The following is a 26,445-nucleotide window of genomic DNA, read 5'->3' on the forward strand; positions in this document are numbered from 1 at the left end:
CTTAAGGTACTTCTAAAGAGAATGCGGAATGGATGAATGATGAGAATATCACTATTTACACACTACTAGTCAAAATTTTTATATTAAGGTTCATTTTTAATGCAAGTTTAGTAGACAAATATAAATTATTTATTATTAGCATTTTTGATCCCAACATAATTCCCATATTACTTCCATTTTTATTATTTCATACACTGTAAAAATTATTTTCATGATTTGTCATCACAGCATTTCTTCTTTTGTCAAATCAACTTAGATAATTAATATGGTTCAGATAACATCATATTTTGCGTTTCTGTTGATTAAACCAATCACCTTCATTGTATTAACTCAAATTTTTAATTTTTTTTTGAACTTTTTTAAGTTAAACCAACAATTCTTTTTTACAGTGTAGTTTTAATGACCACTAATTCTAAAATGTGCAAAATCATAATTATAAAGGTGTCCTTTTCACTGATAAATTAAGTGTATAAATTATAATTAGTCACATGATTTATATTGTACAATATGTGATGTACAATAGTGTGAAAGCTTAGAAAGTATAAGTAAAAAACAAATACTATAAAGATAATAATAAAATTCTAAAATAATATTAACAAGAGCCCTTTACACTATGAATAAATACAGATATAGAGAGATAAATCATCTAGATAGCCGTGTGTTTGGAAATGTTGCATACCAAAGCACCAGGGGCAATTTTGCCACATCAAGTGTGGTTCCCCAAAGCCTTGTTATACGTGGTCAGGCAAGATAATGATAGAACAGTGTCTCACATTAGGAAAAGGGCTGTAAAGTGATCATTGTGGCGACTGACAGGCCATAAAGGGAACGGTGCAGCTGGGGATGCTAGTAATGTAACGTAACACACACACACACACACACACACACACAGAAAGACACCTGTGCCTGTCACAAAACACAGCGGCTTTGTCTTATTATAGCTGGACCTCAGCTCTGCCCATTGGTGTCCATTCTTTTTGTCTTTGTCATATCTTCCAGCTCATTCTTCCACAATGGATGATCTAGTAACAGAAAAGAAGGATAAAAACAATAGATGTAAATGAAAAGTAGAAATGTATGGTTGTTGACGACATTAAAAAAAGTGTTAAACTGAATTTTAGAGATGATACGGTGCTGAAATCCAATGTAACATCACTACAACATGGCCTCATCAGACACCAAACAGGACTTATGACTGTATTAGGTGAGCTATAATGAGTGAGTGGGTGGGGTTTATTAGAAAATGGGCGGGGCGTGATGCCCACAGATATAAATGCCCTCCCACTATCCCTGGCTGAGTTTGGTCTCTCTCCACTTTACTCCCTCTCTCTCTCTCTTCCTCTCTCCACGTTCCTCACTTGACCAGCTCCTGTTCCTAAACCACTAGCCTTCATCTACTGCACTGCCACTTTCTTTTTCTCGTACCGTGAGCCCTACTCACCGACACCAAGATGGAGGCCATCAAGAAGAAGATGATGATGCTCAAGCTGGATAAGGAGAACGCTCTGGACCAGGCCGAGCAGGCGGAGACCGACAGGAAAGCAGCAGAGGACAGAAGCAAACAGGTTAGGTGGATGGGGAAGGGTCAAGGTTGTGATAACTAAAACTGATCTTGACTAAATGGTTTGAGTCAGAGAGCTTTTATTTTAGTTCAGATGTTTAGAGAGATTTTTTATATATATATATATATATATATACATTATTTTTATATACATACAAATATAATTTTGATTTGTTTAGCATTTTTTGATCCCAACATAATTCCCATTTTTTTTTACATTTGTATTTCTTTATATAGTTTTAATATAAAGATGTGTAGGAATGTGAAAAAAATGTGTAAAATCCTTTGGACTCACAGTGTATTAATTACATTTAGTAGCATTAATTGTATTGTACAATATTTGATGCACAATAAGAGAAAGTGTAGAAAGTAAAAATAAATAAATAAATAAATTCAATAAGCAAGTAACAAGATAAGAAATGGTGACAATAATAATAATAATAATAATAATAAAAAGAAGAAGAATTCTAAAATAATATGAATAAAATTAGCAAAGCAAACAGGTGAGGGGGAAAGGTCAAAGGTTGTTATTACAAAAACTGACCTAACCTATAACAAACCTATGAGTTTGAGATGTTTTATTTGAGTGCAGATTTTTAGAAAGAGTTTTTTTTTGATTAGGAGAGGCTGAATATTTAATAATTTAAAGGGATAGTTCACCTAAAAAATTTAAATTCTGTCATCAATTACTCACCCTCAAGTTGTTCCAAATCTGTATGAGTTTCTTTCCTCTTTTGAACATAAAAGAAGTTATTTTGAAGAATGTTGGTAACCAAACAGTTGATATAGCCATTGACTTCCATAGTATGGAAAAAATACTATCAGTCAATGGGGACCAGCAACTGTTTGGTTACCAACATTCTTCAAAATGTCTTCTCCTACAAGGTTGGAACAACTTGAGGGTGAGTAAATGATGACAGAATTTACATTTTTTGGTGAACTATCCCAAGAATTGGTAATTGAAAACCTATATTGTTAAACCTCTAATTTGAATTTTAAGGGGTTTATGGTGTTTATGGCCTGTTGAAAGAAACACTGTTGACCCTTAAAGCATCATAGGCCCACTTCTCCAATTATTAAACATTTTCATTCTGGACCAAACCAATTCATCTGAAGATGAGATTAGCAAAATCCACAATCCGGATCATTTTACAATATTTAAATATGTTAAGAATATAACGCACCTGGCCAATGCTGACAACTGTCCAAATAGCCCTTCTGGAAAAAGAGCGCCCACCGCCAAGGCTTGATTTGTCAAGTCTGAGATACTGATCCTAACGCTAGCAGTTGCAAGGCTGTGATCTTCCACTGGAAGAATGCAGGGTGGATAAACAGAGTCTTAGCAAGAGATGGAGAAGGGAGTTGTGGGTAGGGCTGAGGATGTGTGAAAGATTTGGGTTGCCTATGAGGGTGCTTATATTGACATTAGGACAAGGTATGGCTTTTATTGCCAGAAGAAGGTGGGAAAAAAAGACACCGGAAAGTGTCACTTTGTGCCAACTTGAGGTTGAAGTGATTGTGTGAAGATGTATTATAGTGGATGATTTCATACGATGCTCCTCCCTCCCATTCTATCGCTTCCACTCTCATATTCCTTTGTTTCTTTCTCCCAGCATGAGGATGAGCTGATTCAGATGCAGAAGAAACTGAAGGGAACTGAAGATGAGTTGGATAAATACTCAGAGGCCCTGAAGGACGCCCAGGAGAAACTGGAGATATCTGAGAAGAAGGCTGCGGATGTGAGTGATTGACGATCACAAAGCACCAAATCACACACAAACACAAATGCAACACTTAAAACTTCATCCCGGGATTCTTGTTGGCCCGCCCCTCCATTCCTCTCATTCTCTCCATTCACTCCTCCACAGCTGACACTGTCAATACCCCCCTTTTTTTGACTGTGATGTCAACCAGCCAGACTCCAACTTCTCTCCTTAAATGTACTCATACTCTAGGCATTTATATGCATTGCATAAATATGCATTTAAAACAATTATTGCAAAAGGTGTTTAGACAGTTTTTAGAGGTGGCTTAAATTCAGTCCAGTAACTGGCCTTTATATGTTAAACATCAATAGCCTACTAAACAAAGAAAACATATTTCATTCATTTTATTTATTTTTTTAAAATATAAAATGCTACTGACAAAACACATGTGTATCTTTAATTACACAATAGCATACGAACAACCAGTCAGTAATTACACTGATTGAAGTCTAAAAAGAACCAGCTCATAAGTGTCTGACCCTGTCCCAAATGGCTCTTAGTCCTCTTAGTCCACACTTTTGTGACGTAACACCACTTTCACTGTTGGGTAGAAGTCTGCTGCGGACCTTGCTTCAGTGTGGGCTCAGCAGAAGTGCGCATCTAGGGCGCATAATGACAGCAAGGGGGGCACTCGTGAACACCCTTCTGAAAGCAAAAATGATGAATGGGACACCCTACGGAAGTGGTCTCCACACTCAATCCTTGAGGGCCACTGTTCTGCAGAGTTTACCTCCAACTTGCCTCAACACACTTGCCTGGAAGTTTCTAGTATGCCTAATTAGACCTTGATTAGCTGGTTCAGGTGTGTTTAATTGGTGTTGGAGCTAAACTCTGCAGGACAGTGGCCCACCAGGACCAAGTTTGGAGACCCCTGCCCTACGGTCTCCTGGACTTTACGGACACGCACACATGGCGGTCATTGTAAGCCCGCAAAACCGCAAGTGCACATGAAGTGTGTTATTTGGGACAGGACCTCATTTGTTCAGAATCGGAACACTGGTCATGCTGCATGTTGTTGATTCACTAAAAAGAACCGGCTACCGGCTCATGAGAGCCATTCGATCACAATCGGACTACACTGGTTGCAGTGCATGGTGATGATTCACTAAAAAGAATCAGTTTGTGAGAGTCATTCGTTCAGAATCGAACTACACTGGTCGCTCGCGTTGTATGTTGTTGATTCACTATCAAGAACCTGCTCATAAGAACCATTCGATCACAATCCAACTACAGTGTTCACACTGCATGTTGTTGATTCACTAAAAAGAACCATTTCACAAGAATCATTTGCTCGGGAATCGGATTACACTGGTCACACTGCATCTTGTCGATTCACTAACATGAACCTGCTAATGAGAGTCATTCATTTGGGAACACACTTGTCGCGTCAATTGTTTCACTCTTTATTCAGTAGCGATGTTGTTGCGCCACTAAATATTAGCTTTGGAATCTCTGTCAGAATATTTGGTATTCCATCTACATCGGCGGACATATCCATTTTTAAGAACCGAACGGCATTCAGTTCCAGTATTTTTTATTTTTTTTTTTTTAATAGAGTAAGTTGATTCTGAATCAAAATAGGTTCTTGGTTCCCAACCCATCCATAACTCACACGAGGTGACAAAAAGTGTGGGTGATATTGTGTGTACTCGTGCCTGTAGGCCTCAGTGAGAAAATTACTACCTTGAGACTGCTGAATTAGCAGCAGGGCTGTAAATCAGGGTTTATGAAAGGAACACAATGAACATAAGAAAGAACATTCCAGGCATGAACAGACCTTTAGTAGAGGTTTAAAGCACTATTAGTCTTACATTAGTCACGTCTGGAGTGTTTTTCAGTGTGGACTTTAAAATTGGTAATGCTTTCATATATACATCTCATATACACCTCAAGAACTAATTTATTTCAAATGAGAAAGGGCAAATTATTGTTAATCGTTGTACACAATGTACACCATTGTGTAACTTGACTCCCCCTTTAACAGCTAAACTAAGGCTGTGCTGTCATGGTCAACCCTGTTACAGCAAGTATGTCTATTATTGCCTGTCATTGTCCCTTTGTTCTGGGCTCTGGATATAGCAGACACACCTGTTGTCATAAAGTCTGGCCTTCATACGATGTTCCTCATGGACTGAATACCTCAGGCTTTGAAGGTTGTGTGTGTGTGTGAGTGGAAGGGAGAATGGTATAAAGATACTGTGTTCTTTTTTATCTAGAGTGAAAGAATAAGGACATAATACATGAGGGTGGGGGTGGGGGCATCTTAATTAAGCCTAAAGTAGTTGAGCTGGTCTGTTAGGTGATTTTAAAGAGGTTTTGGGCACTTTTCAGCTAGATAAACAGTTTTCTGACTATCTAAACCAATTAAACAACAGCTTGGCAGGCTGTGAGACAACCTCTGACCTTAGAGGCAGAAGGAGAGCAGAAAAAGACCTACACATTTCATGTCAGTACTATAGGGAGAAAGCTGTTTTATAATGTTGTAATGTAAGAAGGATTTATTGTTTTGAATCTGGCATCCCCTAATCAAAAAAGCAGCATGAGACAGTAGCTCCAAACAGACAGTGAGTGTGGGTTGCCTCCATTACAGCTGTCGCTTTCAAGTCTATTTTCATCTCAACCTTGAGTCAAAACTTTACCACCAAGCTATCACTTACCTTGCTACCCCACACAGTTAAAAAAAAAAAGAGTTTAGCCGTAAACCCGTCTGGATTTAATGGTAATTTAGAGTCAATTAGTCACTCATCGTCATGCAGTGCGCGCTTGACAGACAGGCCGACCACACAGTGATCCGGTTTGAATCTGGGGGTGGAACCTTAAATAGAGCTCGGAGCAAGCAAACTAACAGTGCAGTTTTGGAGAAATCGTGAGGGGTTGAGGAGGTGCAACCTTTGTACAAAACTGAGAACTGAAATAGTGTAGAACTGAAAAAAAAAAAAAAAATGTAGAACTGAAATAGTCGTCATAGTTTCTGCTTGATTAAGTATGTCAGCCGCTGCAGGTGGGTGAGTGGGTCTACACTGAAGCAAGTGAGCATGTGTTTATGTTAGTGTGTCTTGGAGGTCAGAATGTCAAACCATGCACCTCGTCACCTATAACCTATAATGTCAACAGGCCATTAGAGACATAAGCTGCAGTTTTCCATCAGACCAGACAAGCAGACACATATATAATCTCTGCTCGCAGTAAGAGTAAATGCTCAGTCCTGTCACTTTTACTTCTGCTGTTTTCTACATTTCTACTCATCAAAGAATCCTAAAAAATGTATCACATTTTCCACAAAAATATTAAAGCGCCCCATTATGCTTTTTTTAATGAATATTACCTTTCATGCAGAGTGTAATATAGCTGTTTGTGAATGTAAAAATGCCTGCAAAGTTTTCAAGATCAAAGCGCATTACAAGTAAAGTTATTTTCTCCTAAAAGAATCATTTCTGAACTGCCGAAACGAGTCATAAGCAATTCCAGTCTCACTTCCTGTTACAATGTAAAAAAATTTGCTAAATGCCAGCATATGGTCTTCATTGGCTGACTTGCCCTCAAACACTAGTTGTAGCTGAGGCCTGGAAGAGTTTGGTTCGTCAACATGTTGAGAAGATGCTGTTTTCTGCACTGTGAATCGATTTTGATGCTTCTAAGGCCCTGTTTATACACCTGGTATTAAGATGAGTTTTGGTCGATCCGATCACAAGTGGATGAGGCTAAATACAGGTGTAAACAGGGTCTAAAACATTTTGAGCTTGTCCACTTTCGACCACTTCCATAGGTGGTCTAAAACGTTTCGAGCTTGTCCACTTTCGCTAAACGCTCATGTGGTTGAATGTGTTCGAACAGCCGCAAAAGACCGCCTACTGACTTAACGTGTAAACATTATGGGAAGCGCGCTAGCCAGATGGGATTTAAACTTTGTCAGCTAAAGACCCAAGTTTGGTTTGAAGACGAAAAATGTACCAAGCACAATGTTCTCTCACCATTCCTGATTTCTAACACGCACTCACAGCGCTCGGCGTGGTCTTGCGGCTTTCAGAGCAGAATCGAAAGCTGATGCTCGCTGTATGTTTTTCCGTTGCGTTAATTTGTAAATTGCGTGAGCTTATTTTGTCCATTAGATCAAAAGATCTGACAAAACCCCATACATTTACCCACCCATAGACCATCCCCTCGAAGAATTCAGGACAGAAGTGGTTGAAAGTGGACAAAAGAGACAGATTAAAACACCAGGTGTAAACGGGTATGTGTCTGCCTTATCCACTTGTGATCTGATCAACCAAAACGCATCTTAATATCAGGTGTAAACAGGGCCTAAAGGAGGAGGACTAGCGCTGGAATTGATACGGAAAACCGCCGCCATCGTTACTGTTCGTATCACTGTGTATCAAGCTCTGAGGAGGCTGAAATTCAGATATGCTAATGGGGATTTAATTTCTGGAACGCACTGTAAGCAGTAGACCAATCACAACAGACTGGGCATTCTGACCAATCAGAGCAGAGGAGGCTCTCGGAAAGGCCCTGTCCCAAATGGCACCCTAAACACTCATGGTCTTCCTACGAGTCCGCACTTTCGTGATGTAATGCCTCTTTGACTGTCGGGAAGATGTCTGCTGCGGAGCTCGCACCAGTGCGGGCTCAGCAAAAATGAGCATCGAGGGCGCATAGGCCGCAATGGGGGCGCTCAAGAGCACCCTTATGAAGCCTAAAATTGACCTTGGATGCATGTAAACCTATTGTAAAAGACCTCCAAAACAAAATGAGTAGCCTTTAAAATGGCATAATAGGGGCCCTTGAAGCAGCACAACTGTTTTTAACATTGATAATAATAAGAAATGTTTCCTGAGCAGCAAATCATCACAGGAATAAATTACATTTTAAAATAAATTAAAATAGAAAAGTTATTTTAAATTGTAATAATATTTCACAATATTATATGTGAAATTTCACAATATTATATGTGAAATTATATATATATATATATATATATATATATATATATATAAAATTATTTATAGCTGAGAATGTGATTCTATGAGTGGGGCTCCGCCACAACTGTTGTGACAATTAAGTCTATATAGATCATCTGGCGCCATCATCTGGTGAGATGATGGCAACATATGACAAAGGGGCCTGTCCCAATTTATGTATGGAGTTTGGAACATGTTCCATACTGGTGAAGGGAGGCAGGAAGGGTGAGACAGGAAATGATGATGCAGCATGATTTTGCGGTGCTCATCTACAGCTGAATGATTCAGGATCAGTCAACATTTCTTTACCTTTAACATTGTTTTGAGGTTAAACACCATATAAGGTCCACCAATACAATTTTTTTTTTGTGGCAAGAATTACAATATCAGCATATAAAAACCATATCCTTAGGCATACTTTTAACAGTGTTTAGGACATAGTTACGGAAAGACTGCACATTGTACACCACAGAAAGAGAACAGACAGCATTACTAGTCTTGTTCGGGTTTGCCCAGACCTGTAAATTCAGTTTGTTCAATGGATTCTTTTTTATGACCTCATGCAATCCTGTGGGTAAATTCTATAATGAAATCTCTTGAAAGTCTTAAATCCAAATCACAATGTCAGGCTATTTCATTTAACTGAAAGATACAATTACACATTAATCAAATCTCCCAATTTCATTAGGTATTCCACAAAGAATATGTATAAAAAAAAAAATTAAAAAAAAATCACTTATTAGCTTTAACACAACATATATATATATATATATATATATATATATATATATATATATATATATATGTCAAACCAAAAATTATTCAGACACTAGATATCATTTTTTTTATACTTTTTTTACTAGTGGGTACAGGACACTCTAGTTCATTTATGTAAGTGAGGATAGCAAAATAAAGTAAACTGTGACCTATTATACCCAAAACTTCTTCATACAGTGGACTACCAGTAAAATTGATACAAATTTGGGACCAAAAATTATTCAGACACTTTGACCTGACCATGTTTTGCTTAAATGTTATCTGACATAATTGAGATTATTTTTTTCTGACACAGTTTAACTCTAAAATCTTGTCATATTTTATTACCATTTTTTAAACTATAGTGAATAAACTGCAATAAGGAATGAAATGTTCAAGGTTGTAATCAATTTTGGTTTGATTATATATATATATATATATATATATATATATATATATATATGACTGTGGTTTTTGCCATTATTCAGACTCCACTAAAAAACTGAATCAGAGTTTGTTCACGCAAGAGCGCCGACAATTACTGCAAAGCCATTAATGGAATTACTTGATAAGTGAATGATTTACAACACTCCTTTTTCTTGTTAACAGCCGATATGCCAGACATAACTTAACTCAGTGGTTCTGAGAAAGCCCTGGATACGTGATGCAGTAAAACAGCAGAAAATCCAAAAATATATGTGGAAAACAGTCTCTGCGTCAAGCACTGTGGTAAATTCAAAATTGCTCGTGGAGCGGATGATAGTTTATATCGGAACTGCAATATTATTTTTGTATTTTCAAAATAAACTGCGTTAAAATTAGCATCAGCCTGAGCAGAAAGTAGCATCACTGATGATTTGGTCATCAGGTAAAAACGACCAAGAATGTTGTCCAGGGCCCCATAACAAGGGGGACCCACTAAAATCATATTTACTCTACTGACTGAGTGTATGTCTGAGAGTCAAATCTCTTTTTTTGCCTCTCAAAATTTCTAACTGATCACAATAGCCTAAAAGTTTCCCATTGACCTACAAGCACATTCCTGATTTAAGGAGTGGCCTGTCTGGAATGCCAATGATTTATTTGTTCAACGACGTCATTTACCTGGCAGGACACGTGTAAAACAAGGGGTGGCTCTTCCGTAAGAATTACACAGGTCGTGCAAAAACTGCTGACCGGAGATCAACCGTGAACGCGTTCCGCTGAGACTTGACTGCACCGCCGCTGATTCAGGATCAGTTACGCCTCATTCTCAGCCCTTAAACCGTTGGGGACAGGGTGGGGTAATCCGGAAGTGGGGCGAAAAAAAAGGAAGAGTTTAGGCAACCGAACAAATTGGGTGAAGAGAAAGCGAGGGGAGGGAAAAAGACTTCATGATATTAAAACTCATTCATTAAATCGAATGAGAAACCGAACGACTGCTTGAACATCAAAACGCTTGCTCGAGCTGTATTCAACTTTAAAAGTCTCTGGCGGAGATAATCTATCTCGTTCCTGTTATTTTTTACAAACACTATTATTTGTATCTAACACGATTAAAGAAAGCAACGCTCTGATCAAAAAGACAAGCGCGTGAACCATCTGATCCTCACGTTACTTCCACTCGCTCTGCGTTTGACTTGTTGGCGGGGCGTTGGTGCCTTGGACTTTTTTTTCCTCCTTCTCTTCTTCGCGGCTCGGTCCACTACGCTGCTCGATTGGAAGCTGATTTATTCGACCACACTACAGCTAAAGTAATACAATAAAATGGCCGGATCCAACAGCATCGATGCAGTTAAGAGAAAAATCAAAGTTTTACAACAGCAGGCAGATGAGGCAGAAGAAAGAGCCGAGATTTTGCAGAGACAGGTCGAAGAAGAGAAGCGTGCTAGAGAGCAGGTAAGTGTATCATTGTATCAATAACAATGCCTTTTCACGTTAAAGAGTCGCATTTCACCGTACAATCGTTATTTTGTATCAAATGTGTTTGTGCGGAGGTTTTACATTCACACTCAGATTCAACGCCCTATACTAAGAATTATGTGTTTGTATCTCTATAAAACTTATTTCCATATCTAATAAACATCGAGTATGCACTTAGAGTGGCCTGTGATAACGATATGTTCATTCTAAACCGTAAAGTCTTAGAAAATATGGGCCGGTTGGATGGTTATTGCAAAACCTACAAGCTAATGCGTACATTGACTCATCTTCATTGATGATTTTCATTTGTGCTTGGGTTTATAGTTCATAAGATAAATGCAAAACCCAGAGCGATATATATTGGTATATATAAATTCAAAAACCGTGCGATGACATGTTACTTTGTATGCTCAGACGTGCTAACCTCAGATGGTTTTTAGCTCATCCTCTTAGTCTCACATTGTTTGTTGGATTTTTTGCGGGTGAGGCCTAAAGGAAGTAACAGAATAGTTTCGCTGAATCACTCATATTAGGATATTTTCTAAAAACAGAAGCATACATTTGTGTAATTCTGTGTTGAAATAGTGCTTTTCACGTCATTTGTGCATTATAATTCGAGCACATTATCATCTGGGTCATCAGGTGCTCATCTCGGCACTTTGAGTTGTTCACGCATGTCACTTGGGCTTTTAGCCGCTTATTTGAACCTTTTGGCAGCTTTTGACCGTTTTAATTGAATAAGACACTCGTTTTGGTTTGAATTTTTGTAGCTTTAGTCGCTAATAACTCAACCATGCCTTTCGTCTCTTTGGTATTGCGTGAGATGAACTCACCCTGCAGACTTTAGATTCCTCAGTCCTTATTAGGAGCGAAACTCCAGTGTTAGTTAGCGGTGTCGTCATATCCGGAAGCCGTGCACGAGCGTTGTTTCTCAGCTGACGAGGCGCGGGACGCGCGGCAGCTAACCTGCTTTTAGGCTTGGTGCCAATGAGTAAAACTTTTCAGTCATCTTAGACAGTTGATGTTACTGTATAAACGATGTTAATTTTCAATATTTTTAAATGTTTCTTTCAATAAACTTGCTGAAGTGCCCCTCCCACACGTCATGAATGAAAGGCATGATCGTTCCCTTACAAAAAAAATTACCTCAGGAATCCTCGTTTGACACCATACTAGTAGTAGTTATTTCAGATATTGTTGCGAGAATGAAACTGATAACATTGTAACTGCTGGTTTTATCTTTAAAAAAAATCTTAAAACATTCTGAAATCTTAGCCTAACTGTTTGAAAAAGTTTAGCGACATATTAACTAGATATGGCTGTGGCCCCAAAGTGCCTCAGTACACTGCAAGAGCCCATTCCCATGATATTTATGGTTGTTACTTGGTTGCTAGGGTGTCGTGGCTGGTTGCTAAGGCGTGGTTAGGAAGTATGATCTTGTGAGCTTGATGTATGAATCAATTTAACCCAGTATTAGGTCTCCACAATATTTTTATCCAGAGATGTCCATTTCCTTTTTGTCTGTTGGATTTTTGCCAATGTTTTCATGTACTGGGTTAACATTGAAAAGCCAAATAGTCCGAAAAGCTACATGATTTGAGGCATCATTCATGTCTGTAGCTCAAACAGTGCAACAAGTTCCACGATGAAATGTTGTCTGGAAGAAGGATTTAAATAATAACCCAACCTTAGTCAGAGCAATATTAATAGTGCCGCCTTGCTAAAATGATTTTAGTCATTGTGTACACTCACTCCTCACATAATAATTGCCCTTTGCAAACATACTGGTGCCACTCTTCTCAAGCAGAAGCTCCCAAATGATTCTACCACATGAGTGTTTTCCATTGTCTCATTGGTTCCATTTTCCAATTTGGTCTCCATGTTTGTCAGCAAGTCATCTTGGTCCTTCCAGATTATCCCAGTGTTTTCCCATCCTCCTGTTCCTTATCTCGCATCACTTCACACTCCCTGTGTGGACCGTGAAGTTCAGTGGAATAGTGTATCTGTTTTAATCTCATGTTGTTTTTGTCATGTTTGTCTTGTAGGCTGAGGCAGAAGTGGCTTCTCTGAACAGGCGTATCCAACTCGTTGAGGAAGAGTTGGATCGTGCTCAGGAGAGACTGGCCACAGCCCTGCAGAAGCTGGAGGAAGCTGAGAAGGCTGCAGATGAGAGCGAGAGGTACGTGCTTTAATATGTACTCATTCTGAGTGATGTTATTTCTACATTCATCTCATCCTAACTTGTCCTACTTCCTTTTAATTTGCTCTCTCTATGGAATAGAGGGATGAAGGTGATTGAGAACAGGGCTCTGAAGGATGAGGAGAAGATGGAGCTCCAGGAGATCCAGCTTAAGGAGGCCAAGCACATTGCTGAGGAGGCCGACCGCAAGTATGAGGAGGTAATATAATGGTGTTATTTTAGTATTATTTGTATACTATTATAGTATTTATTTTGAAATAGCTTTTAATTTTCATATTTTAGTTTTAGTTTTTTTTTTGCCATCAATTTTTATTATTTTTTTTAAATATTTCTATTTAGCTTTATTTTTATTTCAATTTGGTTTTTAGTAATTATAGTACTTTTTTCATTTAATTGCCAAGACAGCATTATTTTAATTTGTTTCAACTTTATTTCAATAAATAAAACTACTTTTTAATAGTTTTAGCTTTATTTATTGATGACAAGTCGAAATTAATAACTGTTTTGGGGAAAGTTACTTTTAAAAGTAATGCATTACAATACTGCTTTACTCCTTAAAAAGTAACTAACTGCGTTACTTAGTTACTTTTTATGGAAAGTAATGCGTTACATTACTTTTGCGTTACTTTTTCTCATCTTGGCTGGGCTTTTTGTTTTGTTTTTTGTAACAATGTTCTATTTTTGGCAAATGTAAAGGCCCTTTTCATAATTAAAGTGAAATGAATAAGCCTCAGGCTGAAGGAAATGCAAATTCATGCCTGTACAGTAGATGGTGCAGTTCAAACAATCAAGCCTTTCAAATGTGCTGCCATTCTGGATTAAAGAAGAATAGAACGCATGAGAAGTAAATGCATCTTGCCATCTCTCAACATGGTGACAGGAAAGCTGTCAGTCAATATATGGGGAAACAAAGTAACTTGCGTTACTTATTTGAAAATGTAACTCAGATGTTTTGTTGTAAATGTAAAAGTAATGCGTTACTTTACTAGATACTTGAAAAGTAATCTGATTACGTAACTCGCGTTACTTGTAATGCGTTACCCCCCAACAGTGATTAATAGTGCGTAAATATGTTTTCCAAGTACCAATTTTTCTTGTAAAATACATTCCATAATCAGCAAGTATTGATGTGTGTTACAGGTGGCACGTAAGCTGGTGATCGTTGAGGGAGAGTTGGAGCGTACAGAGGAGAGAGCAGAGCTTGCTGAGAGGTTAATCTCAGTTTCAAAATCAAAATATACATACACATAATCCTTGAACACATTTACAGTACAGACCACACATACTGTCCTCTTTAGCTCATATTTTTTAGTGTCCATTTAGTCTAAAACTCAAATTCATTGTTCTCTCAGCGTGAGAAAATGCCTCATTTTGCATGACAATAGGAATGCTCTATCATAACCATAATCCTCCTTTGTGTGTGTGTGTGTGTGTGTGTGTGTGAGAGAGAGAGAGAGAGAGAGAGAGTGAGAGTGTGCGTGTGAGTGATTTCATTGGCTTGATTCCATCTTAAATTTATATGTCCCCTCCCTTCTCATTTGTGTTTGGGCATGTGTGACCTTTGACCTGACATACCTTCCCCTCCCCACTCAAACTAACAGCCATGTCAAGCAGTTGGAGGAGGAGCTGAGAGCTCTTGACCAGACACTGAAGAGTCTGCAGGCCTCAGATGAGAAGGTATATCTCCTAATTGCAAAATTTTGTTTGTGTCGGACGGTATGTGGCAGCTTATGTGTTTGTTGGAGACGTGGGGTGTACAGACATTTGGAGAATGTTGCCCTCTAGCTGGATCTGGATTTTGTATATTTGAGTGAAAGTGTGCAAGTGAACTAGCAAGATAGTCACCAAAGAGAGAGAGAAAAAAAAAAACAGGACTCCTCCCTCCAGCACTGGTCGTTTTTTTTTTTTTTTTTTTTTAATCTGTGCTTCTACTGTTTTACCTGGTTCGTCTTTCCACCCTATCCTTTCATCTTTCCACCTTCCTTCCACTCATCTAACCATCCACTTCCAGGTATCTTTCTTTTGTAAACCGCATGAGTCATATTTACTCAAGTGGCATGATGTGCATGCTCATGTAACACGCTTCAGTCGCTGTGCATTTTTGTCTCATCTGTCTAAATCCAAAGCATACGTGTTCCACAAAAACTGCTTAAAACAGCTCATGGCAACTTTCAGTTTTAGAATCACGCTAGTTTTGCTTCCTTGACACTTAAAATCTGCTCGCAGCAGCCACACAGTAGTGCTCGTAGTATAATTTGAGGGTTTAAGAGATATTCCTTATGTGCGATAGGCAGTATGTTAAAAACCAAGCACTTTTGGCATAGACAACAACACAAACTATACTACATTTTAAAGGGATGGTGCATGCATAAATGAAAATTGTTTTCATCTACTCATGTTGTTTGAAACTTTTATGATTTTATTTAGCAGATTTTCCTGTTTTTCATACATTGATGGTGAAAGCTAACGAGGGTCGTCAAGCTCCAAAAATTACCATATAATACAGTGTTAATATAGTTAATACAGTGTACGCTATATTCTTTGAATCTTCTGAAGTAATAACTTAGCTTTGAGTGAGGAACGGCATTTAAATTGTTATTTGCTGAGAGTCTGTTTCCGACACACATTTACATATATAATATATATACTTCTGTTCAAATGTTTGGGAATGGTAGGATTTTTTTATCAAAAGTATTGATAAATTAATATTGAGAAAAATATTTATATTAATACAGTTTAAAAATAGTCTACTGGCACTTTTGATCAATTTAATGCATCCTTGCTGAATAAAAGTGTTCTCTCTCTATATCTCTTTATTTATATATATATATATATATTATATATATATATATGTATATATATATATATATAATAAAAAAAAAAAAAAAAACACTATTTCTGGTCATTTTTGGAGCTCCTCAATCACCTTCATTGTATGGTCTTGTGCAAGCAGGGCTGCAAAGTATTTGTGTTTTCCGAAGAAATTCATACTGATTTGAAATGACATGAGGCCGTGTAAACAATGATTTTTTTTTTATTTTTGAGTGAACTGTCCCTCGCAAAACAATCATTTAAGGCCTCTCTTACTGTTCATATGTTTAACGTCATCTCTATTACTCTGCCACTTCTGCTGGCTTGTCTTCATGTCTTCCCTTTGCCCTGTGCCCCTTTCTTTTCTGCTTCCTCCAAAATCAAAACGGCTGCTCTGTATATAGCAAATGCGCTGAGCTGGAGGAGGAGCTGAAAAATGTCACCAACAATCTTAAGAGTTTGGAGGCCCAGGCTGAGAAGGTAGGGTGTGTGTGTGTGTGCGTTTTATTCTGCACGATCTCTGACTGGTTGCAGTGTTCATCCCTTTTTTTAACTCTCAAAGGAACTCTGATTCAATCCCCACAAATGTGCCTAGCAAATTGCCTTCCAGGCAATCAAATTTAGGCTCTCTAATTACCAAACCAGTGATCTATCCGCTCGTGTATAACATGAGCTCCCTCATTTCCAAGTGGCCTTTTGCCTGATGTACGGCTGTATATCATCACCCCTAGCAAAAGGCCACAAATGTCGGACCAGATTATAGTGGTAGACCATTACATCAAGAGAAAGGTGTAATCAACCACTGGGACGAAGTGAAGACCCCCTCTCATTTTCCATATCCATCTCAACTTGATGAGATGTTATTCAGCATGTCTAAAGGACTGTTGCATAATAAAATGAATGAAGTGTCACCATTTTGGTGCCTTATAGAATCAAGCGCAACCGGTCTCGGATGCCTTGACTAATTAAGCAGAAGTAACGCTAATAAATGCTGTGTTGCATGAGATCTTATGACAGAGAAGCGCATTTGCATGTGATTTGGGAGCATGCTGTGTGTTACAGTACTATAGCATTTTAGGTGGAATGCTATTATTGGAACCCATTTATTTCCCTAATGAAATGTATCGTTTGCTGCACATTATGGTTTAACTGTTTTGAATACAGTGCATGAAGTATTTCTTTACTGGAAATTTATTTATATATATATATATATATATATATATGTATATATATATATATATATGTATATATGTGATTAATCGCATGCAAAATAAATTTGTTTACATTATTTTTTGTGTAAAGTGTATATTATGTATATAAATACACATGTATATATTTAAGAAATGTACGTATGTTTATATTTATATTATATATAAATATTATTTAATGTGTGTGTACATATGTGTATTATATATATATATATATATATATATATATATATATATATATATATATATATATATATATATATATATATATATATATATATATATATATATATATATATTATAAAACAAAACAATGGCAGATATATATTCATACCATTTAGTACAGATCATTACAAGTGAATCTACGGATTATAACAAACATTATAAAAGTGCATAAAAAGTGTATAAAAAAATATAATTTATTTAATATAATTTTTTATACATGTATGTGTATATGTACATATGTGTGTATTGATATATACATAAATAAACATACACAGTATACATGTATATTATGTAAACAAACTTTTATTTTGGATGAATGTTTTAATTTGAATTGTTTTAAGTAAATATTTAGCACTTTTATAATGTTTGTTATAATCTGTAGATTCACTTGTAATGATCTGTACTAAATAGTATGAATATATATCTTCCATTGTGGGGGAAAAAAAAAAAAAAAATATATAAAATGTACACACTTTTTTTTTTTTCACCTGTCTTTGTGAATCTCTCCTTGAAATTCCGAAGTATAGCGGTTTTTCCCTTTCTGTCATACCTGGTGTTTTGTTGATGTTGCAGCTGCATTCCTGCACACGTCCTGATCTGTTTAAAACTTTGGCAGAACACAGCGGCAATATCAGCCATCATGTCACAAGCCTTGCACAACAGCAGCAGGCCAGGGCTCAGCCGGCCTACATAGAAACTTAAAGGGGGGGAAAACACGCCACATGATGTCAAGCATAGACAGCTGCGCTACTTTTCGCTGTTGTACAAACATGTCAGCGCTAAAGTGTCTTAAAATTGGTTGACTGTTTGAAGTGTGCCAAACCCAAAATACTAAACTCATAGGTTGTTTGTGCATGCTGAGTTGTAAGATTCTCACAAGACCCCACCCCAACTCATATTTCTTCTTTTTCCCTACAGTATTCCCAGAAGGAAGACAAGTATGAGGAAGAAATCAAGATCCTCACTGATAAGCTGAAGGAGGTGAGAACTTCACATGGAAGATTTGACTTCTGTTAGGGCTGCCAATTTAATGTTAACTTAAGGTTAAATGTATTTTTAAATGTTTTCCTCATTTTGCACTATAAATATTTCTTTCTGTTCCTTGTATCTTGTAAAGAATAGTCAGAGAAGTCGAAACCTGGAGAAAGAACTTACTAATCATTTTATTGGTCACTTTGAATAAAAGCGTCCGTTAAATGTAAATGCAATTGCAAAAATTTTAGTTGCATATCATTTTGCTTTCTGATTTTGATCTGTTTACATTTCTTTTTTTTAATGCAGTTCATTGTTTTAGAGGAAAATTTGAACATGATAGTAAACAAAAAAGCAAAAATTACTTTTCAAAATAAGCATCGAACGCTTATCCTGCCTGTCTTCATTTGACATACTGGTAGTCCTGCCACAAACTCATGCCATTGGTTATGTTACACCCATTTGAGACACTCTCTGTTTGGAAATGAGACACTTTTAAAGAAAGTTTAGATTAATTAGGTTAACTACAAATATTATATTAATTGCAATTAATAACTTTTCTTCTTTGATGTTCTTGTATGATTCTGTTACCTACCTAGTTTGATCATACATGAATGCCTTTCTCTGCCAGTTATTTACTATTATAATTTTTAGTATTTTTATTTTAATTTTAGTAATTTTGTTGTATGTTTTTGTAATTTCTAGTAGTTATTTTCTTTAATGTGGCTGTATAGTTTTAATTAAGTGTTTAGCTTTAGTTATTTTTGTACTTAAACTAAATGGAAATGAGATGTTTATTGCAATTAATGAAAATATATATATTTTTTTAATGGTTTTGGTTTTAGTAAAAGATAATACCCCTGTTCTCTACTAGGCTGAGACCCGTGCTGAGTTTGCTGAAAGGTCTGTGGCCAAACTGGAGAAAACCATTGATGACTTGGAAGGTATGATTGCGTCAATCTTTTACCAACAATTCCATCAATTAGCTATAATATGATCCTCTTTTTTTTTATATACCAGTCATGCTCTTTTTATAGCATTATCTCACTGTCCTTTTCCTGTCCTCTTTTACATTCATAATCTTTATTTGCTGTTTTTTCCTACTTTCTTTATCTTTCCTTCATACTCCCTCTCCCTCTTCTGACCTTTTCCTTCCTCTCTGCTCTCTTTCTCTTTTTGTGTGTGAACAGATGAGCTTTATGCTCAGAAACTCAAGTATAAGGCCATTAGTGAGGAGCTGGATCATGCTCTCAACGACATGACCTCTATGTAAATATTGGCCTTTGCATGTGTGTGAAACTCTGCTACTTATGGTTTGCTTTTTGTAAGGTGATTAAGTTTTGCTGCAATGGCAGATTTGAGTCTCGTGACCGAGCTGGTTACCTAACCTTGAGCTTCATAACCTCGGATCGTATACTTTTTACTATACCGTATAAAGCTCAGCCGCAAGGAGTTAATCATTGACCAGAGCCGTCATTTCACCGATTCTTTTGAACTGCTGCTTTATACGAGTTTGTGTGAATGGTGTCATGATGTCAATTACTATAGTGTGGTTCTAACTTGTACGCATTTGTCAAGTAACTAATATACTAACTATGAAATTATTTCATATTTAACTACAGATAAGGGGGACATTCTGTAATTTTTGTAGTTTATTTCTAGCTAAAGTCTACTTGAACTGCAAAAAGACATTTTGTAGTTTATTACTATTTTGTACTCTCCATTAAATAGGCCAAATTTGCTGTGCCTTTAAGAGTTTTGTATGTAAATGGCTGTTTTGAACATCGTTACTTGTTAAACAAGTAAAATAAGTACTTGTTAAATAGCGCTTCTTTGCGAAATGTGAGTGGTCGTATGTTAATGTGCTGCTAATGGTTTGACCTAGTAACCGTGCCTCATTATTAATGGCTCGTTTTAAAGCTTACTTTCTATAAATGGGCTTTTTGGTTTGGAAGGACGTCATGTTGTAGACCTGAATAACCCTATTTTCCATGATATGTCCCCTTTAAAGCTCTCATTTACATAAGGATTTTATCCTGAAATTGCTATTTTTAGAGTTGTCTTCTATTGATGTAGGTTTTGACATTTGTTCTTAACAACTGTTTGCATGTTAAATATGCGACTTTCCTCATTCTGATATGTAGAAATATTCTCATGAGGTATTCACGGTTGGTGTCTGTTTACAGATAAAGAGTTTCTGGACTGTTCTGTGGCTGACTGTGACTTCAAGAAATTCTTCTTCGTCTTCTCTGACTGTCAATATTTGTTGCATATTTCTTCTCTGATCTTCTGTGTACACTTCCCTTTTCATGTATTTTTCCGTGTGCTTGTTTCTGTAGTCTGTTTCTCTATTTAAGCCCTGTTCTGTTTCTGCATTCTCTGAATTTCTGTTCTTTTAGATATTCATTATCTGCCCCAACATCTTCCTCTTATCTGCATCTGACTGTATTCAGAGACTTGTGGTGTTCTTTTGTCCTTGGTTTTGCTCTCTCTTGTGGCCTTTGCTGTATTTTTCATGCCTTGTGTACATGTTTATTGAAGGGAGGAAAAAAAAGCTCTGCTCTCTTTTGAATGTCTGCTTGTGTCTCTTTATTGTAATGTGCTGGAGTTAGGCAACCAAGCATTTGCCAATTTTAGATTGCACATGAACAATATCTTATGGTTGAAAGATAAAAGCTTGGATAAATTCTCTTTAACTGATTGATTAGTCATGTGTTTGAGATGAGTTAAGATCATCTCTGCTGCATAAGGCCACAGACTTGAAGGTCTAAAATTAGCTGAAAAAAAGCTGAAAAATGTCTAAAAGGAATTGTGATTTACCACAAAGTTTACATATAATTTGCCATCATATCTAAGCCAACTGGAGGAGAGTTTACATACACAATCTTAAACCATGATTATGCTTTTCACTTTTTAAATATGGTTTTCTTGCAGTAAAGGGATAGTTTACCCAAAAAAATGAAAATTCTGTCATTTATTCAACCAAGTTGTTCCAAACCTGTATGAATTTCTTTCTTCTGCTGAACACAAGAGTTGATGTGCCCCATGACTTCCATAGTATTTATTTCCCTCATATTATGGAAGTCATTAGGGCCCATTAACTGTCTGGTTACCCATATTCTTCAAAATCTCCTGTGTTCAGCAGAAGAAAGACATTCATACAGGTTTGGAACAACTTGAGGGTGAGTAAATGATAGGATAAGCAAATGTAGTTGATCACCACAGTGGGGCTCTAGGGTTTATTATAGATTACAAATGGTAGTGGGCCAGGAAACTGGCTCTTCTTTTGGCTAGAAACATAGTTTCTTGCTACCATTCAGATCAGTTTTGTTTTTCCAAAAAGGAAACTTCCCATTTCGAAATGGAAGCTGGCTGCCAAGATGGCTGAACATCTGTAATGTGATTATGGAAGGATGAATAAATGTTTAAGAGAGATTTTAGCTATTTGCTTAAATCTGATCAATAGCCTTGTCGAAAGTTACTTCAGAAAAACAAGTACATGTATTTCTGAAGTTCTAATGAAGGGCCTCATGTCATTGAGCAAAATGAAAAGGCTTTCATTCATCTGTACATTCTCTGAAAATTGGTTTATCATTTATTTTTACCCCAGTGCTGTGGCAAAAGCAAAGCATTGACATGCCAGTGTTGCACAATTTTAACACTGGGGGATACAAACCCAACATAGTTTAGGTGAATGTTATCTACAGTATCCTCCATCATAAATTTGAGCTGTCACAAGTAGGATTTATTAAAGGTGCTGTATGTAATTTTTTTTTTTTTTTTTTTTTGACTGTACTTAAGCATAAAAATACCATAATATATTTGCAGAGATTTAGGAAATATGCTCATTTAAAAACTTATTTCTCTGAAAAACAATGCTACAGACAGTTATTCTACTTTGAAATGTGCCTGAATGTCTGTTTTTGTTTTGGTCCGCGTGATCCCACCCACTGCCAATTTACCCAATAGTATTTTGACACCCAGAGTTGCCAGTTGGAGGAACACGCAGCCTATTGCAGTTATGGAAGCCAACAAACTAACTGGATCAGAGATCACCGATTCTACCCGACCTAAAAAGCCTCGGCAGTTTAAAAAAAAAAAAAAAAAAAAAATTGCAAATGTATACATTAGCTGATCAACTTGCAGTGTAAGGCTCGTCACTTTCCATTGTCAATTGCGCTCGTTCCTGTTACATGTCCTCAATCTGGCAACCCGCATGAGTGTATAGTCCAGTATTTTGAATTTGGATTGCAGTATTCATTTCAACTGCTAGCTGTCAATATTACATACTGCACCTTTTAAACCTGAAATATTATGCAAATGTGATTGATGATACACAGGGCAACTATTTGAGCAATGTTGCTTGGGCACTTTCCCATTGAGATTGGGCAACAAATTTCGGTCCAAATGTATCCAGATATTTGTTGCCCGTTCTCAATGGGAAAGTGCCCAAGCAACATTGCTCAGAAAGTTGCCCTGTGTATCATCACCTTTAGTAGCTTGAAGTCGGCATGAAATAAGTTCACCCTATACAAAAAATAAATAAATAAATAAAAAATACACCCTAATCTATTTTCTAAATTAATGTTATTGATCTTATGGTGAACCATTATTTTTTTTTTTTTATTTATTTATTTTTTTTTTTACATTTTGACCTTGTAATTCTTAATCAAAATGTCATAACTGTTCCGGATGGTGCACTTCTCCAATCATCATTTAGTCTGCTTAAACCCCACCCCTTTCTTACTATTGATTGCAAAGCTTGCATTCAGGTCTGCCTCCATCCAATCAACAACTGATGAATTGAACCAAGTCCCCGCCCTATATATATATATATATATATATATATATTTTTTTTTTTTTTTTTTTTTTTTTTTTCCCCTCCTTCTTTGATAATCTGCTTCACTGGGGTGCACTTCACAACGTTCAATGTTACGCTATTGGTGAACAGTTTTATAGTTGTTTAGAAAACCATCCATACTGGTACTTCAGGGATTCAAGGAGGTCTTCACTTTAAACCAATATTTAGTACCAATAACCTGATCTGAAGAACCTATAATAGAACATCAAGAACCAAACCATACAGCCAAATCAAACCCGTATTTAATAATAAATCATGTACAATGTTGTATTACTATTCAATTTTGCAGTTTTTCACTTTTTGCTTCCCTTCTGGGAATTTTTTTTCATTGCAGAGAAACTGAGAGATGCTAAAGAGGAGAACGTCAAGATCCATGCCACTTTGGACCAGACCCTGAGCGAGCTCAATAGTTTCTAAGACCTGGAGCAAAACAAAAAAAAAGCCTCCTCTTCCCTTCCTGACACCCTCATCTCATTTGGCTTCTTTGTCTCTGCACATCTGATTCTGCTGTTTTTCTGATCCCCTGTTCTCTCGTTCTACTGGAGGACGGGCTCACCAAGCCAACCAGCAAAAATGTGGTGCCTCTCGATGGTTTGAAAAGTACTTTAATGTTTCTGGAGCACTTATTAAGCTTCACTGCTCATCTCCTCAGAAAATCCCAAGTGATTTCAGAAACAATCTACTATAGTGTTCCTAAAGTGTCAAATGTTCTATGCTAGCCCTGGGGTAGCATTTTTTTTTTGGTTTTGGTCCATGATCAGAGCTTTACGATTGTGGCAAGTTTTTCCACATATCAGTCAAAACTCTCAATTATTTTTCTGGAGGGTGATTTACTTAACATTTTGTGCCATAAAAGCCTTCTAAGCAGTCTAATGCTTGGCTTTAGATAATTCTACAGCCATTTTTTTCCTGTTGATCATGTGACACAGGATGTTTTTGCTGGTCTTGTTGGTGCCTGATCCACTGCTCTCCTCTTACCTCTTCATACTCTTCTCATCCTGCACAAGTTTCTGCTGCCTGTTTGTCGGCGTCACAGGTTTTGGGACCAAAACCACATCATGTGGTCTGTAACAGTATGCACAACCATGCCGTGAGGGCCATTGTTTTTTGTTTTTTTGTTTTATTAAAAGCATTTGCTTCCATTTTGGAGTTTTGAGTAATATATGTATTCATTGTTTGGGTTTAATCCCCCTGCATTTTAACACAAAACTTTTGGCAAACCACTATATGAAACTCTGCACTGTTATGGGCTTATGGTGGACATCTTTTGAGCAGAGGAGGCCAAGTCATGGTTCCTTCATTCACTCTGGTGGCCTGTTTTGTTATTATTCTTTCTTTTTTTTCTTTTTTTTTTGTTTGCTTTAAAGAGCCATATTCTACCCAGGGAAGAAAGGGTGAAGATAGATTAAGATATTTTTTTTTTTTTTTTTTTTTTTTTACCGTGGGTTCAAAGCAGTGGCACTGCCAGAATTGAAAGGTCCAAAAGCCGTGCAGATCTAAATATGTATTATGAACACAGTAAATGGGAGCAAAAAGTAACACTTAATAGTATAAAGATTAAATGGGTGAACACATAGTTTTAACTGGAAAGAGCCCACAATGATGTGTAATCACTTTGTTACTGTCTATATCTTGTGTAATGATACCTAAATTCTTTTTTTAAATAAAGACCATGATTTTTACTGTCACCGAACTGGATCTGGGTCTCTTCTGATTTTCTTGCACATTCAGACGGTTATTGCCATTTAATTTAGGAATTATCTGTAGTGTGGTTTCTAGAAACATACTGAATGTTCACAAACCGTCATTGATATTTATTATTTAGTCTAGATGGACATCAGTACTGTTTGTCATAGGGAAAATCAATTTAAGTTATGATATACATACAAGGATTTAAAACAATTCAGATGAAAATTAAATTAAAGAATTTTTAGAATTTAAAAAAAAAAAAAAAAAACAAACAAAAAAAAAACAATATTTAATGTTAAATACTTAAAGTAAAAAATAGGCTCATTTTCCAACTTAAACATTTGAGTTTTACCGTTTTCGAATCCATTCAGCCGATCTCCGGGTCTGGCGGAACCACTTTTAGCATAGCTTAGCATAGTTCATTGAATCTGATTAGACCATTAGCATCTCGCTAAAAAAGGCCCAAAGAGTTTCGATATTTTTTCTATTTAAAACTTGACTCTTCTGTAGTTACATCGTGTACTAAGACCGACGGAAAATGAAAAGTTGAGATTTTCTAGGCCGATGTGGCTAGGAACTATACTCTCATTCCGGCGTAATAATCAAGGAACTTTGCTGCCGTACCATGGGTGCAGCAGGCGCAATGATATTACGCAGCGTCTCTCACAAATGTCTCCATGGTTGCAAGGCACGCTCCCTGTGCAAGCATCGGGTCACAGGCGCTGCGTAATATCATTGCACCTTCTGCACCCATGGTACGGCAGCAAAGTTCCTCGATTATTACGATTATTACCTTTTTTAGCGAGATGCTAACGGTCTAATCAAATTCAATGAACTATGCTAAGCTATGCTAAAAGTGGTACCGCCAGACCCGGAGATCGGCTGAATGGATTTGAAAACTGTAAAACTCATCTGTTTAACTCTAGAGGAGTTGGAAAATGAGCCTATTTTCAAAAAAAGTGGAGTGTTCCTTTAAAACCCCAACTGTATGTGGAGTGAGTAGTTTAATTGTTTCAAATAACAATTAAACTGTTATTACAGTACTGTTCAAATGTTTAAGTCAGAAAATTTTCAAATAAATTGTTCTTTTGATCATGCGAATCATTAAAGAATCATGAAAAATAGAGTATCATGTTATCCATATAAATAAAGCAGTGCATATAGTTTAAACACATAATAAGGAATGCTTCTTGAGCACCAAATCAGCATATTAGAATGATTTCGGAAGGGTCATGTGACACTGAAGACTGGAGTAGTGACTGCTGAAAATTCAGCCTTGCCATCACAGGAAAATAAATAAAATGTAATAAATTACATTTTAAAATATATGAAAAACATTTTCTATATGGGCTAACCTGATGTATGTGTGTGTGATATATAAATAATGTTTTGCATTTGTGAATTCAAGGGATAGTTCACGCAAAAATGTAAATTCTGTCTTCATTTACTCACCCTCAAGTTATTCCAAACCTGTATGAATTTCTTTCTTCTGCTTAATGCAAAAGATATTTGAAAGAATATTGGTAACCAAACAGT

At 36.7% G+C, this 26,445-nt stretch overlaps 1 protein-coding gene across 8 annotated transcripts; it reads left to right on the top strand.

Annotated features, from left to right (window-relative positions):
- The first annotated feature begins 1,302 nt into the window (after positions 1-1,302).
- On the top strand, positions 1,303-24,913 carry tpm3 (tropomyosin 3). 8 transcript variants are annotated; one of them, XM_051872155.1, is made up of 10 exons: positions 1,303-1,565; positions 3,175-3,300; positions 12,989-13,122; positions 13,225-13,342; positions 14,284-14,354; positions 16,359-16,434; positions 18,306-18,368; positions 19,234-19,303; positions 19,550-19,628; positions 20,546-20,931. In XM_051872155.1, exons 1-10 carry the CDS (start codon positions 1,452-1,454, stop codon positions 20,547-20,549), a joined length of 855 nt encoding a protein of 284 aa, XP_051728115.1. In that variant the 5' UTR covers positions 1,303-1,451; the 3' UTR covers positions 20,550-20,931. The 8 variants fall into 8 exon arrangements, with proteins under 8 accessions (XP_051728115.1, XP_051728113.1, XP_051728114.1 ...); XM_051872153.1 differs by lacking the exon at positions 16,359-16,434 and adding an exon at positions 14,745-14,820 and having other exon boundaries at positions 1,312-1,565; XM_051872154.1 differs by lacking the exons at positions 19,550-19,628; positions 20,546-20,931 and adding an exon at positions 23,555-24,913 and having other exon boundaries at positions 1,312-1,565.
- The last annotated feature ends 1,532 nt before the right edge of the window (positions 24,914-26,445 follow it).

Source organism: Ctenopharyngodon idella, chromosome 19, assembly GCF_019924925.1.
Source record: "Ctenopharyngodon idella isolate HZGC_01 chromosome 19, HZGC01, whole genome shotgun sequence".
In the NCBI taxonomy this organism is placed as follows: domain Eukaryota; kingdom Metazoa; phylum Chordata; class Actinopteri; order Cypriniformes; family Xenocyprididae; genus Ctenopharyngodon; species Ctenopharyngodon idella.